This window comes from Meriones unguiculatus, chromosome 20 (assembly GCF_030254825.1).
Source record: "Meriones unguiculatus strain TT.TT164.6M chromosome 20, Bangor_MerUng_6.1, whole genome shotgun sequence".
Classification (NCBI taxonomy): Eukaryota; Metazoa; Chordata; class Mammalia; order Rodentia; family Muridae; genus Meriones; species Meriones unguiculatus.
The window spans coordinates 47,941,218-47,957,001 of record NC_083367.1 but is presented as its reverse complement, the minus strand read 5'-3'; the positions used below and the strand labels follow the sequence as shown (position 1 = coordinate 47,957,001).

The window sequence follows — 15,784 nt, the reverse complement described above, 5'->3', positions numbered from 1 at the left end:
CACCCATAACTATTGTTCAAGAAACACTTAAAGCCAGGTGTGGTGGTACACGCCTTTAACCCCAGTACTGGGGAGGCAGAGGCAGGTGGATCTCTGTGAGTTCCAGCCATTGTATCTAGTTCTAGGACAGCCCGGGCTACACACAGAGAAACCCTGTCTCAAAAAACATAAAAAAATAAAATAAAATATTAAAATACAACAAACTGCTTTTTCAGCCATTTCTTCCTTTTATTTACAGTTTGTGTTCAATGCAAATCAATTCCATAACATGAGAAGTTACTATGAATCAAAGCATAAATACACAAACACAATATACAATCAAATAGATGTACAGCATTCAGGTACGAGGCAAGAGGGAGTGTTCATTCACACACACAATAGCTTCGGGTCTGTGAGGTCTCCTTGTTCCTGGGTGGGTTTCTAAAGATGGATAAAAATGACTCTGTTATCAAGACTACTGTGGCCGTGTTAGATCCCAGAACGTGTAAGCATCAGTGTGTGACCATGCGAACAAAAGATTTTTTTTTCAAGGAATTTCTGTTTTAGAAGGTATGTGTGTATCAAGGCTGTTGAAGAAAAACTTACTGCAGAACCAAGCCGACTTTCAGGCACAGGACCAATGTCAAACTATCTAGAAAGATGAACTGATAACCAAAGTATTCCAAATGTGGCTATTCTGATCCACTGTTTTATTTTTCTCTTTTAAAAAAAAAAAGTATTTACAGAAATTGTATAAAAGACTTTGTGAATTCAATGAGAGTTAGCTTCCAATCTTCACGTCCCAAGTGCTGGGTTTCCAGTTTTGGCTCCTTTGCATATTTGCCTTTAGAATTTCAAGATTCATAAATTTGCCTTCCTAACAAGCCACACTTTAAATTATAAAAAACCCTCAACCTAAGCAGAAATAAAAAGCAGCATTTTGAAATTAGCTGAGGTGATCATTATTCTGCTGTCTGGAACCAGTTTACTTAAATGACTCTGGTCCTCTCGCTAAGTGGAAAAAGATGATGGAAAACACCTGCTATGTGACTTTTGAAATAAGACTTATTCAGTGGTGCCTGGATCTGGAGGTGGGTTCCAATCCATCACTGCCTGGCACATGTCAATTGCTAATAAAGGTCAAATATAATGTCAAGCCTAAAGCCAAAGAAGGAGGGGCTAAAATGTTCCGTTCCAGAGAGAACAGTGATAATTCAACAATGTGGAGCTTTGCCCAGAGTTGAGCATATTAAATTAGTAGTAATGAAACAATACATTGAGGACTTAAAGTAACACCTGGTAGTTCCATCCAACATAGATAAATAGCATCAGAGAAGCTTTTTATAATATCACTTAACTGTGTTATGGCCTTATGGCTTGAATGAACCAATGAGAAGAAATGATTCTCCATTCCACAGCCCATCCTTATCTCTACCTAAAACCTATGCCTGATTTCAAGTTAGAGTTTTAAGTGTTCCACATTTCCTAAGCCACATTCTAGGAAATCATGTCAATTTTGGATGCTGTCAGTCTTCATCTCGAACACAAAACTTCAGCAGATTCAATATTGGCATTGATCATCTCTCAGACTCTTCACATGTCCTTCTGAACCAGCCAAATTTGGAATTCTCAGTGTTTTCTGTTGAGGTGTGGTAATAGCAGATTTGATGTGGAGCTGTTTCTTCCTGGTCACGCCGGACTTGTGGTTGCCATTTGGGGTGGGGTCTAGAAGATGGGGAAGTAGAGACGTCTCTTGGCCTGAGTCTCTAGCAGTAGAGGTGTAAAAGAGAGAGTGACAGGGCGAGGAGGCCAGCTGTCGACTGCAGGGTGCTGCCACCCGCTCTGGTGGTGGCATTGGTTGGATTTGGGTCAGCAGAGATGTTCTGGTTACTTGAAAATGGCGCAACAGATGTCTGGTTGCAATAAATCTAAAATACATAAGAAAAAAAATTGCAGATAAATGTTTAGAGCCATCACAGCTAGCTCCGTTTACACTCTGAAATAACACTCAGGCAGATAATGGTCCCTGTAGCTGCAGTAGAAGAAATCGAAGACGGGATCTTAGAGACTCCACCACTGCACTATACCCCCGAGTCCCTGATCCATCCTAAGATTACTTCCCCCCCCACATTGTTCTCTTAGCTACATTTATTAAATCCTGAATTCTCAACTTGGTCCCACCAAAAGGATTCCCTTTAGTCTTAAAACTTTCTGTGTGGATATCTAGAGAATGCAAATGGTAAAAACAGTTTTTGAAGCTGGGTGTGGGTAATGGACCATCTCAGCACTTAGAAGGTAGAGGCAGAGGGATCAGGAGTTCAAGGGCAGCCTTGGCTACAGGAGACCCTGTCTCAAAAACAAAGAGTTCTCCAAACTACATAACTGCCAGGAGCTGGATTGTTTCCAGGTCTGTACATTTTAGTAAAGAACCTGTTTAATCTAGTTTCAGATATTATATGGTCTGGCTAGCAGTGTAGCAAGGTTTCCGGTTTCCCTGGACAAGGGGACATTTTAAAGTTGCTTAAAAAAAATTTTTTTTTGAACTTTAAAATGCTGTAATGGAGCCGCGTCGGTGGTTGAGATATGTAACCCTAGCACCAGAAAATGAAACTTGAGAGCTCTAGACCTTAAGGTCAGCCTGGGTTTTACACCACCTCAAGGAAACAAGACTTGTGTGTGTGGCCAAGAATTGCGGCACACATCTTTAATCCCTGCACTCAGGAGGAAGGCAGAGGCAGGCTGGTCTCTCTGAGTTCTAAGCCTGCATGGTCTACAAAACAAAATGCAGCCCGGTTGGAGCTACCCTTTGGGGCTTGTCTCAAAAACAAACAAAACTTCGCATGTGGTATGGGGGCCGTGGGGGATGTGGGAGAGGGGGGTGCGCGCGCACACAGTTGTGGGGTAATTGAGGTCTTGGTACTAGACTTGGTTGGGTCCATCCTGGTGTGCTGAGTCTCTTTCCAGCTTCACACAGCCTGGGGAACAGTATCTTAAGGAAATATTTTAACGTTTAAAACTTAAAAGCATTTGGGTATCCTATCTGCTCCTTTGAAATCTTGAAATTATAACCCTTCTCAAAGCTGGCAGTGATAATTTGTCTCAAGTTGAAAACTGGGAGCGACCACCCAGGGATGCAGCTCTGTAGCAGAGCACTCTGCTGGACTGGGACACCCCCTCCCTAAGGTTTGACCATCAGCACCAGAGGCTAAAAATAACAATGATTAGTTTACTCCAAATTTCAGCAACATTGAAGAGTCCTTGGTCTACGGCAGGACATTGGTTAAAGACATCCTCCCTTCACAGAAGGCAGGGTTTGGAGTTAAATTTCACCGGCTCATTGCCTGGCGGCTAGCTAGGCGCTTGTGTCCCAGCAACCTTGTGGCGTAGTGGCCGCTGGTTTTGCGAGCCATGAAAAGCACAGTCCGGGAGGCACGTGATTCTCTCCTTTGTCGGCGAACAAAGGCTGATCCGAGTTTTCAGCCCTCACTGAAAGGAGGGTTTGCCAGGGCTTGTGAAAGCTTCTGATTACAGGCGGGAGGGAGGGCGACGTGGCAGCGAGCAAGGAGTCTAGCCACATGTGCAGACTGCCCCTCGATCCCAAGATAAACCTCCTGCATCAGCACTGGCTCCTTTTGTTCTGCGCCCGTCAAGCCCTTAGCAAATACTGACTAAAGAAAGGTGCAAATCGTATCCCGAGTAGACTACCCACACCAAAATCCTGATCCAGGCAGCCAGTTCTACTTATTGGGCGCCTACTGTGTGTAAGGGAGAACCTGTCCTATCAGGACGTGGCATTCCCACGAAAAGGAAAACATTAATGAGCTAAGTTGTTTAAAACAGGGAGCCTGTCTTGGGGTACCCGAAAGTAACCGTTCTTTATTTATACAAAGGGTCTTTAGTACAGCAGGTGGCAGAGGGAGAGAGAGAGAGAGAGAGAAAGAGAGAGAGAGAAAGAAAGAAAGAAAGAAAGAAAGAAAGAAAGAAAGAAAGAAAAGAAAGACAGGACCCCAGTGCGTCACCCTGAAAGTCTAGGGGTCCTCTACGCCACCATCAGCAATTTTTTTTTCTAATGTCAGTTACTAAATTGTCATTAAACAATTTTTCCCCACCAAGAACTCCCTCTTTAGCATTTCGGTGGGGGGGGGGGCTGGCGAGAAGGGAATCTGAGTGAGACCCGGCTCTCTTGAGGCCCAGCCCCTCGATGGGGGGGGAGGAGGGGATGACTGAGAAAGGCCCTGGGATACAGCCAACCCACAGCAAGAAGACAATGGGGTGCAGTTACCCTGCCCGTGGCGGGGAAGCAAGTGCGTCTGGGGCTGCTGCCTTCCCAGGTGAGCCCGGAGCCCGCGTCTCCAGCGACCAAAGACCCGGCGGGCCCAACCTCTCGGGGGCGAAGCCCGAGAGACCCCCCCCCCCCCGAGCGAGCCCAGGGCGACGGAAAGCCGCGGTCCGCTCCCCGGGTTCCAGCCCCAGCCTCCCAGGCTGGGCTCCTGGTCTCGTTCTGGGCGCGGCGCCTCCGCCCTGTCGCCGACGCAGCCAGCGCAGCGCCCCCCTCGGTGCCGGGGGCAGGACGCGTCCCCTTCCCCGGGACAAACCCAGAGAGGCAGCGGCGGCGGACGGGGAACAAAGCCCGACAGTCACCCGGGACACTAAAGTCCTGCCACCCTGCCTCCCTGGAGTTGGCGGGGCCAGGCTGGGATGCTCCCCCCCGCCCCCCAAGGTGGCCAGAGACGGAGACGTGAGGTGGCACCGCGGGAGCTTGCGGGGTCCGGAGGTCCCTGCCCCTAGCCCCAGGGCTGAGGACTCGGGGGGCGGGGGAGGTAGAGTCCCAGCCAGGGAGGGCTCCCCGGACCGGTCTGGACAGGGGAGGACGGCCCCGCGGGGAGGGGACGGTCCCCTCTCTTTGTGTGGTTCCGTGGGGAGGGAGGGGGCGCCCTCTCTGCCCCCACCGTAGGTCCCCCCCCAAGTCTCCTCCCCACCTCAAAAGCGTGGCCGGAGGCAGGGACTTCCACCCCTCCCCACAGGCGCGCGCCCCCTCCCCCCGGGAGCCAGCGACCCCCGTGCCACACCGCGCGCGGGGGGGTCTCACCTGCGTGGGGAGGAGCAGCGCCAGCAGCAGCAACCCCAGCCCCAGCCTGGCCACCATGGCTCTGCCCATGTCCGCTCCGTCGGCGCGCCGCGGCCACTCTCTCTCTCTCACTCTCTCTCGCTCGCTCGCTCTCTCTCGCTCTCTCTGGACCTTCGGTGCGGTGGGGAAGGGCTCGGCTCGCGCGGGTGCAGGCAAGGTGGGGAGCGCGGCCGGCCGGCGGGACCTTATATACCGGGACAGTCACAATAGCCGTGACGCGCGGCGCCCGCCCCTCCGTGCTCTCCTCCTCCCCCGCCGCCCCCACCCCTCCCGGTCCCCTCCCTCCTCCCCCTCCGCCCGCCGCCCGCCCCGGGCCCCAGCTAGCCTCGGGATGTCCCGGGGCGGCCGGCGAGGCAGGTGGGCGGGCGCCGGGGGCTCTGGCGCAGCGAGGGTTCCCCCCCCAGGGACGGGCGACCCCCCCCCACGGGACCCGGGGCGGGCACGCGAGCCACACACGCCGCCCGGCCCAAGTTTCCTTTGTTTCCCGGGCCCTGCCATCTTACCCCCCCACGCCTACCCCCCACCCACCCACCCACCAGACCAGGAGAGTCGGGGCCGCGAGCCCAGGGAGGGATGCACTCCTCGCGGGGACGAGGGAGCAGCGGGCAGGCTCGGCTCCGGGCCGGGGCGCGCGGGACCGGAGGGGTCCTGACCGGCGGGGAGGGGAGGGGGGGCGCACGACGGGCATCGCGGGAGCCCAGCGCTCGCTCGGCGAGCCCGCCGCCCCCCTCGCCCTGCCGCTCGCTCGGTGCCCTGGCCCCGCACCCCGCAGGGCGCACGGCCCTGCGGGGACCCGGGGAGCCGCCGGCTGCGCGCAGCCACGGCGGGGAAACGGGGCTCGCCCCCGCTGCCCCCCAGCCTGCCGGGGTTTCGAGCCCGGGGAGACCCCCCACGCCCCCCACCCCATCCCACCCCACCCCAGACAGCCCGGGTTCCGCCAGGTGCCGCGGCCCGGCGGTTCCAGCAGGGCTCGTAAGCTCCCGGGGACGCGCTTGCTCGGCCTTGGTGGCGCGGGGCCGGCTCGCCGTCTGCCCGGGGACCCCGGGGACCCGGGATTGCGGGTCCCAGCCGCCTCCTTCCCACGGTTGCCCTGCCGAAATTCGAGAGAGCGGTGCGAAAAGACCAGCCGCCCGCCTGCACGGTTCGGCCGAGGGTTTCCTTCCAGCCTTCCGCAGTGAAAACTTGAAAGCGAATTTTTTGAGATGTAGTGGTTGGAGAGTTTGAATTTTTAATCATGGGGCTTAGACCTCTCTGTTTAAAGTTTAGCCCGCGTGGTTTTTCAGACCCGAAGGAGCAAAACGGACCAAAACCTGACCACGGTAGAGATTAGTTTATTTATTTATTTATTTTGGGCACAGCAGCCTCGTTAAAAAAAAAAAAAAAAAAGTTGTTTCACGGGCGCGAGCTGACCACGGAAGGCTCAGCCGTCGGGGTCGTGGCTGTCCGCAGCCTGAGCCTCCCCGGCCAGCCGCCGCCGCCCGGTGACTTTCCACGCGTGGGCTGTGCTTGGGGACACGGGAATCTCGGCATGGGGCCGGTGAACTTCCCCGTGTCACGGTTACCACGCTGTGGAGACACGTCGGTCCGCGCTCCTCCTCCGGGGGGTGCGAGCACCGCGCTGACTCCGGAGCGCCCAACGCCCTGTCTTGGGAGGTTTGGCTGGTGCCCCCCAGGCCTCCTTTTATTTTGCCCTCTGCTGGTTCTTTCTGCCCCTCTCTTCTGCTCCCCGTTCCTGCCCCCCCTCCTTCCTCTCACCCCCTTTTCTTGGTAGTCGTTTAAGGAAACCTGCTGGCTTCCGAGCTGCGAGACAGCTTTGCTCGGGGCAAAAGGCTGCAGCTTCTTCCTCTGCAAAATGGAGAAGACGAGACCGAAACGGACCCGTTCTTGAGCCGTTTCCTGGGCGCCCAGGTGTGGTCGTGCATGCCTGAAAGCTGAGCCCTCGGAAGGGAAAGGCAGGAAGATCCGTGCAAGTTCGAGGCCAGCCTGGACTGCACAAGCAAATAAATTCCAGGCTACCCGGGGCTAACACAGCAAGACCCTGTCTCAAAAACACAACGAGCAGCAAAGGGCTGTTGGGTATGTGAGCGCTCGGGCCCGCGTCGTAGCCCTCCCTTGGTGTTTGCTCCTTGGCTGGAGGTTGCAGGGAACAGAAAGCACTTACCTTCCTGTATCTGGGTGGTTGGGAAGAAACATCAAACTGAGCCAATGTCCAAAACTGGTCGGGTGAGCAGGGCCTCCACCCGGACATAGCTCCTCTCCAGAACTCTGAGCACACGCTCGCCTGGGACTTTCTGTGTTTAGGGGACTTTGGCCATTCTGGGTCCAGAAGCTTAGCCCAGAAATGCTGACCTACTACCCATAATGCTAGAAGTATATGACGCCTTCTAGAACCCTGCTTCGAGCTGCCTGTCTGTGAGTGTGCTTTCTGCTCCTCCAGCTTGCCACAGCTTGCTTTTCTCTTAGCCAACGATAGCTCATACCGGTTATCTCAGAGTTTTTCCTAAGACAAGGTCCGGTTTACGTCTTCTAAAGAAAATGTTGCACGGAGTGATGTGATTTTGAGACTGTCTACTTGCATATACTGATACGTGTGCAAAAAAAAAAAAAAATCATTAACTGAGGTAAGTTTTATTTCTGTTTTTCATGAAATTGTCTGCCACCTTCGTTCTCGTTGCTGTTTGACAGCAGCTGTCTGACCGGTGTAGCCGGTGCTAGCCTTGAACTAGCCTTCCGCTTCAGCCTCCAGAACGCTGGGGGATTGATTACGGCCTGATAACCTGTTCTTTGGATAGCGGTCCTGTCCGGAGTAAAAAGTGTGATGGCAGGACATGCAATTCCTACGCACACAGCTGAGGGGAATGCCGAGGAGACAGACTGATGCCTCCTCTCGCAGAAGGAGGCACCTCTGCTGTTGCCATGGACATTGCTCCGGCTCTTTAAATCATGTGCGCGTGCTTCCCCCACACCAAGTATCTTTGTATATGGTGTTTCTTTTATTTTCTCTTCTTTATTCTTTTCTTTTTCTCTCTGCCCCATTTATTCTTCCTTTCTTTCTTTACTTACTTTCTTACGGGGGAGGGATGCTATGTGTGTCAATAGCACACGAATGAGAGTCAGTGGCTTCTCTTTTTACCATATGTGTTTCAGGATTTGAACTCAAGTCATCAGGATTGGCAGGAAGCGCCTTTTTCCTGTCCCGCCATCTGGCCAGCCCTTGTGTGGCATTTGTGCATCTGTGAAGTCAGTAATTGGCGACAGTGTCACTTTTGTTCTGAGACACACAGAGACGTTAAGAAACTTGGCCACAGTCACTGAGCTAGTAACAAAGCTTCCTGACCCAGCTTTGGTGAAAACCAGGGAACAGGATGGATGATATTGCCAATTACAAAAAGAAAGAAGGATCCTGGTGAGGTGGCACAGTCCTTTAATCCCAGTACTCAGGAGGCAGAGGCAGGCTGATCTCTGTGAGTATGAGTTGAGGCCAGCCTGGTCTACAAAGTGAATCCAGGACAGTCAGAGCTACACAGAGAAACCCTGTCTCCAAAAATCAAAAACTAAAATTGAAAAAAAAAAAAAACCACAATATAAATAAAATAAGAAAGAGTTAGGTAAGGCAGGATGATTGTGAAGTCAATACCAGCCTGAAAACTTAGCAAGACCTTGTCTCAAACATAGTAATAAAAGGGTTGGAGATATAGCTCAGTGTAGACCATTTGCCAGGCATGTACAAGGCTCTGGATTCAATTCCCAGGAGTGAGGCCAGGAATGCAGAGACTAGCTCCAACCCAGTGTCTTCTAGATCTAGAACTTAATTTTGGGTAAAAGGACTAATATGGGAGAAGGTTAATTTGCATTTTGATTTAAAAAGTAGGTCTTATTTTTAGGGAAGTACAGACTAAATACAGAACTAAATTATTTGACTTTTTTTTGCAGTTTTTAGCAAAATGGGTGTGAAATGAGGTTTTAATACAATAAAGTATGCTTTCTGTGCTTTATTGTTCAAACAGTGCCTGGGATAATCACATTTAATTAAAATCCCCTTCTAGTTAATGGCATTTGTGCTTAACAATACTCTTTTCTTTCCTGATTCTGTTCAGCCCTGCACTCAGCTGGCATTCAGTTTTTCAGTTTATCTTAGTCTTTTAGGCAAGCTTTGTTCCTCGCTTTCACCAGCCCCAATCACGGAGGCAGGGACTTCTGTTAAATGGGTTAGCTTTTAGGCGAATGTGGTCCAGAGTCCCTGCTTTATAAAGCATGTTGAGGCAGCTGATGGGAGTCTCCCTGACACTCTGTGGGGATGTGCTGCCCTCTGCTGGCCACAGGGACTGTCAGCGCTCACTGTCTAAATAAATAAATAAATGGAAAATCTCCCTTTGTGCTGATAAAAAAAGCCCTGAATTTTGGTCCTCAAGGAGGTAATAACTGCAGTAAGTTTCTTTTACAGTTATAACATTTTTTCTTCTATAGATTTTTTTTTCAAATCTTTCTAGATATTCAGCTTCACCTGACCAGAAAACAACTGTAAATAGAAACAGTCCAGGCTATTTTTAGATGCAAAGTAAGATGACCCAGCTAAAGAACAACAGCAAAACCAAGTCGTACAAAGATTAATGTGCAATAATTAGCTGCTGCACAGTAACCGACTGAAAATCACTCAATTATCCAAAAATTGAGGCATACTTAAAGAAATTATATCTATACTACTAAATATTACGAAGTCATTGAAAAGTGCAAAAGAACATTATATTTCTTTATATATTATATGTTTTAATATGTGTATATATGTATGTAGTAACATGTATTATATGAAAAAATCTCTATGGTAAATTGTTTTTTGGAGAGGGGGTTGTTGGTTTTGTTTGTTTGTTTGGTTGGTTGTTTTTTGAGACAGGATTTCTCTGTGTAGCCCTGGCTGTCCTGAACTTGTAGACCAGGCTGGCCTCAAACCTACAGAGATCCGCCTGCCTCTGCCTCCCTCGAACTCATGGACATCTTCCTGCCTCTGCCTCCCGGAGTTCCGGGATTACATGGGAGCAGCACCCTGCCCAGCTTTGTTTACATTTCTTTCTTTATTGGGAGAGCGGACTGTGGAGGTCAGCGGACAGTTCTCCTTTCACAGGGGGATCCAACTCAGGTCGCCACGTCTGGCAGCGAGCGCCCTAACCTGATAAACCCTCGGGGACCCCTCATAATCATGTTTGCTCTCCCATGGAGCTAATCCTGTGTTGGCCGATTACTCCTGGACATGGGCCTGCCCGGCAGTGTGGATTTCATTGTTTTATGTGTATGGGTGTTTCATCTGTATGAATGTCTGGGCACTACACGGGTGCAGTGCCCCAGGAGGCCAGAGGAGGGCACCAGATCCCCTGGAACTAGAAATGGTTGGGCGCCACCATGTGGGAACCAGACCTGGAGCCTCTGGAAGAGGGGCCTGTGGTCTAAATGCTTAGCTATCTCTCCGCCCCAAACATCTTCTTGTCCTTTTTCTTCTTCTTTTTCTTTCTTAAACAGGGTTTCATGTGCTCTAGCTGGTTTTGACGTCTAAAGATGACCTTAAACTTTTTTTGTTCATTTGTCTTGTTTTTCGGGAGAAGGTTTCTCTATGTAGTCCTGACTTTTCTGGAACTCAATGTGTAGTCCAGGTTGACCTTGAACTCACAGAAATCCACCTGTCTCTGCCTCTCAAGTGCTAGGATTAGAAGAATGCACCACTACGTTCAGCTCATGATAAATTACTAAATTTAAAAAAAAAAAGTAAAATCTGGGGTTGAAGAGATGACCCGGTGGTTCAGACAACCGTCTTGCTCTTCCAGAGGACCCAGGTTCATTTCCCAGCACCCACCTGGCATCTCACAGCCTGGTCATGGGACCCTGACACCTAGGCACTAGGTATACAAGTGGCGCATACACAATAGACAGACAGGCAGACGAACACCCACACACATTTTTTTTAATTTTTTAAGTCCCAAAATAAAATATAAACTGGATGTGGTGATATGCACCTGTAATTCAGCCCTCAGAAGATGGGCAGAAGAGAGCCAGGAGATCAGTGACAGAATGGGCTATAGAGAAAGGGAAGCAGGAAAGAAGGAAAGACCTGGGCATGACCAATAGACGCTGTAACCCCAATGTTCATGGTGGCTCAGGCCAAAGGCATGAGTTCATTGGCCAGCCAAGTGAGCTGAAATGGCAAGGTTTGGGGTCAGTGAGAGAGCCCGTCACACCAGAATAACAAGATAAACATTAATAGAGGAAGGTACCCAACCTCCTCCAGCCTCTCGAGAGCCAGTATAGACGGACAAACTCAAATTGTATTTTTTTCCAAACAGGAAACACACGGGAGATGTGGCACAGTTGGTAGAGTGCTTGCCTAGCATGCACGAAGCCCTGGGTTCAATTCCCCTTGATACCTATCCTGGGCGTGGTGGTACATGCCTGAAGTCCTGGCCCTCTGGAGGTAGAAATAGGAGAATCAGAAGTTCAAGGCCACTCTCAGCTAATAAGGAGTTTGAAGCTAACCTGACTTACATGAAACTGTCTGGAGGGGAAATAATGATAAGCCACAGAAAGATGAGATCTATTAAGCTAGGTGCACGCCTTTAACGCCAGCACAATGGAGGCAGAGCCAGGCAGATATCTCTGAGCTCAAGGCTAGCCTGGTCTACATAGCGGGTTCCAAGCTGCTAGGGTGATGTGGTGAGAGCCTGTTTAAAGGGAGAGGGGAGAAGGGACATTAAAAAAAAGTCCAAGACAATGATTACACTACAGTAAATTGTTTTGTTTTGTTCTAAAATCAAAGAGAAAAACCTTTCCAGAGACACGTACTGACAATGGTGATCCTTGCCACTGAGGAAAATTGGCAGCCAGGGCACAGGAATGGCATTTTATTGTAAACCAGTCGCAAAACACAAAATGATTTGAATCCGTTAACAAGCAGTGCATTCTGTGGCCTTCGCCTCCCCAGCTCACACAAAGCACATTTACAAGGAGGCCAACTTTCTCTCCCCTGTGGCCTCAGAATCTCTTTCCCAGCCTGCCTCGGGAGCTCTCTGTCCATTTCTCATGGCTAATGGGCAGAAACTCCAGCTTTTCCTCATTTCATCCACCTGTCCTGTACCGACTGTGAGACTACATTTCCTCAAGTACAGATGGTGCACACATACGTACGCACACACACACACACACACACACACACACACACACAGGTTCATACTAAAAATGGAGGAAAATAGGGAACTGAGCTATAGAAAAAGAGAACTCACTGGCAACCATCAGTGGCCACGTACTGTACTATTTTCTTCACAGTTCCTGGAATTATGGGGGCTGTGGATGGAGAAAAGCTTCAAGGGACAGATTGGCCTCGTGGGGAAGCCTGAGCTGGGTGGGCTTATTCTGGTAAAAAGGCTCCTCTTGAGGCTCCCGCCCACCCAGGGACAGGAGGCAGAGTACAGGCCTAATGGAGAGAATTAAGTTCTAGGAGAAATGAAAGCCCCCTCTCAGCGCACGAAAGAAGCCTGCGGACCTCAAGCATGTGAGTCACGCGCCACTGAGCCCTGTGGTCCTCTGCTCAGGAACAGGCAAGCTGGAAAAGTGCAAGATTCTGTACGCATTGTACACCTGGCACGGTTTAGTTCCACTTCTTGTCCCTCTGCTTTCTTCAGCTCAGGGGCTTTTGTTTGCAGGGGGGGGTGTCTGGGATGCGGGATGCATTTAACGTGCATTCTTGCCCCTGAGCTGCACCGCAAGCTCCTTTCTCGGATCCTAATATTCCGTTAGGGCTCAAGCAACACCGACTCTTTATGCTGTGAGAAATCAGGAAGGCCTTCAGTAGCCTGGAAAGTTGGATGAGATATTTTTATAATGCAAAAGAAACGATGGCATGTTGAAGAAAGCATCACAGGAACCCGAAACGGGACCACATTTCCCGTCTTTGTAAAAACTCCTTTCCTGATCAGTTAACAGGGCTCTTCCAGGACTGCACTCGGCGTATCTAAAGCAGATGTGGGCTTACATCTGCCTCAGTACGGTGTTACAATGTCGCTGTGAGGGAAAAACATCTTGTTCTTCCGAGCTGTTAAAACAGGACCAGATGGATTTACTCTCCTCCTCTGGAGAGGGCTGCCTCGGGTAAAGCCATGCAGAGCTCTTACACATTTTCTTTGCAGGTAGAAGCAATGCAGAGGCTGGAGAGAAGATGCAGCTGTGAAGAGCACTGGCTGCTCCTCCAGGGGAGGCAGAGGCAGGTGGATCTTCTTGAGTTCAAGGCTGACCTTGTCTACATAGTGAGTTCCAGGCCAGCCAAGGCTATATAGTAAGACTGTTTCAAGACGAACAAACCAAGAAGCTGGAGAGGGTAGCTCACAGCATTGTCCTTGTCTTTGCTGCCCAAGCCCTGTGTCCTACCCCAACTCAGTTCTAGCCCACTAACCACAGGTAATCAGTAATGATATTTGCTTTTGAGACAAGGTCTTCCTATGTAGCCCAAGATGTTCTTACACTTAATATGCCACGCTGCACATGTAGGGGTCAAAGGACAACTTTCAATAGTCAGTTCTCTTCCTCTACCAATTGGGTTCCAAAAATGGAACCAAGGTTGTCAAGCTTGGTAGCAAGTGCTCTTACCCACTGAGCCATCTCACAGGCTCCTATCTCTATAAATCTTTCAAAATATGTCCTGTGGCAGGGCCAGGAGAGATGACTGGGGAGTTAAGTGTACTTGATGCTCTTGGGGAGGACCTGGGTTCGAGTCCCAGCACCTGCATGGGGCTCCCAACCTTCTGCAACTCCTGTCTCAGGAAATTCAACACCCTCTTCTGACCTCCTTAGGCACTAGGCACATAAGTGTTTCATAAACACACATGCAGACAAAACACCCATATACATAAAACAGAACGTCGGGGCATCGTGGTGCATGTCTTTAATCCCAGCCTTGGGAGACAGGCAGGTGGATCTCTGTGAGTTCAAGGCCAGCCTGGTCTTCGGAGTGAGTTCCAGCACAGCCAGGGCTATAGAGAGACCCTGTCTAGAAATAAATAAACAAATGTTCTATGTAGAAGACCCAGAGTTCAATCCCTAACATTTGAAAAACATATATGTCCAGGGCCCAGTGAGATGGCTCAATGTTAACTCGACTTGCTGCCAAGCCTGGTAGCCTGAGTCTGACCTCCCCAATCTACATGGTAAAAGGAGAGCACCAACTCTTTTAAAAGTGTGCGCTGACTTCCACACGTACACTGGGACACGAGCACACGTGTGTCCCACACACATCAATAAATGTAAGACAGAACACTCTGAAAAGCTCTCTCAACCAGGCACAGTGTCACACGCCTGTGATCCCAGCTCCAGGGAAGGTGGAAACAAGGGGAATCTCTGTGAGTTCGAGGCCAGCCAGGTCTACAAAGCAAATCCAGGACAGCCAGAGCTACACAGAGAAATCCTGTCTCGAGAAGGAGGAGGAAGAGGAGGAGGAGGAGGAGGAGGAAAGCAATCTGTGTGTGTAGAAAGAGGGACTAAGAACTGAGACCTGAGGTTACAGATTTCAGACTTGGGAAACGATACAGACGTGATTTCTGCCTTATCGCTTCCACTCAACAAAAAACAAATAATTCGAGTCACAAAATGTTTCGTCGTATTTCTGGAAGGTTAATGAAATAGCCAAGGTGACCTGTGCATCTGACCAACTGCACACTCCAAATCCTGCCAGGCCCCACTTCCTTAGGCAGCTTCGCCCATCGGTGAGGAGGATCCCTAAGCTGAGGACAGCATGACCTCAGGGCGGCAGCAGCAGTTCCTGGAATCTTCTGGGGTCAGAACATGAGGCAAACTCTGCTTCCCTCTTCCAGGAAAGGTTGTCTGTCTTCCCATCCATGCCTTGTCTTCCCCACCTGGAAGTCAGGCATGGTAGCATGTGTTGGCAATACCAGTACTTGAAAGGCTGAGGCAGGCAAATAATAAGCTTGATTGAGGCCAGCCTGGGCTACACAGCAAATTCCAGGCCAGCCTGAGCTACAAAGCAAAAGTTTGTCTAGAAGAGAAACAAACAAAAAAGCGTGAGGACTTCAGCACACCTAATAAGTGCTGTTAGCACTGACAGCTTGAGTTCATTCCCAGGGACCCGAATTATTATTATTATTATTATTATTATTATTATTATTATTATTATTAATGATTGTTGCAGGAAGCCTCACTGTAGCAGTACGACTCCGGGGAAGGTTGCATAAGAAAGCAGGCTGAGGGCTTGAAAGATGGCTCAGAGGTTAAGAATACTGGTAGTTCTTCCAAAGGTCCCGAGTTCAATTCCCACATGGTGGCTCATAACCATCTATAGTGAGATCTGGTGCCCTCTTCTGGTGTGTAGGCAGAACACTGTATAAATAATAAATCTTTAAAAAACAAACAAAAAAGCAGGTTGAACAACTCATGAGGAGAATCATGAGGAGCAAGCATCCTTCCTCCCTGGTCTCTGCTTCAGGTCCTCCTCCAGTTTCTGCTCTGGTTTTCCATCATGACGGACCACAACTGTAAGCTGAAATAAACCCCTTTGTACTAAACAGTTTTATGTCAACTTGACACAAGCCAGACTCATCTGTGAGGAGGGACTCTCAATTGAGAAAGTGTCTCTGTAAGATAGGGGTGTAGGCAAACCCCTAGGACATTTTTTATTTAGTGATTGATGGG

The 15,784-nt window shown here is 49.9% G+C and overlaps 1 protein-coding gene across 1 annotated transcript; it reads right to left on the bottom strand.

Annotated features, from left to right (window-relative positions):
* Positions 1 to 207: 207 nt before the first annotated feature.
* On the bottom strand, positions 208 to 5,288 carry Cd24 (CD24 molecule). The gene is made up of 2 exons (XM_021636417.2): positions 5,069 to 5,288; positions 208 to 1,907 (listed from the first exon to the last, which is right to left on the bottom strand). The coding sequence occupies exons 1-2, from the start codon at positions 5,135 to 5,137 to the stop codon at positions 1,746 to 1,748; spliced, it is 231 nt and encodes a 76-aa protein (XP_021492092.1). The 5' UTR covers positions 5,138 to 5,288; the 3' UTR covers positions 208 to 1,745.
* Between the last annotated feature and the right edge of the window lie 10,496 nt (positions 5,289 to 15,784).

Coding starts and splice junctions, on each gene's coding strand:
- Cd24 (XM_021636417.2), bottom strand. CDS start 5,137: ATGGGCAGAGCCATGGTGGCCAGGCTGGGGCTGGGGTTGCTGCTGCTG. Junction 1,908..5,068: donor CGCTGCTCCTCCCCACGCAG/GTGAGACCCCCC, acceptor TATGTATTTTAG/ATTTATTGCAACCAGACATC.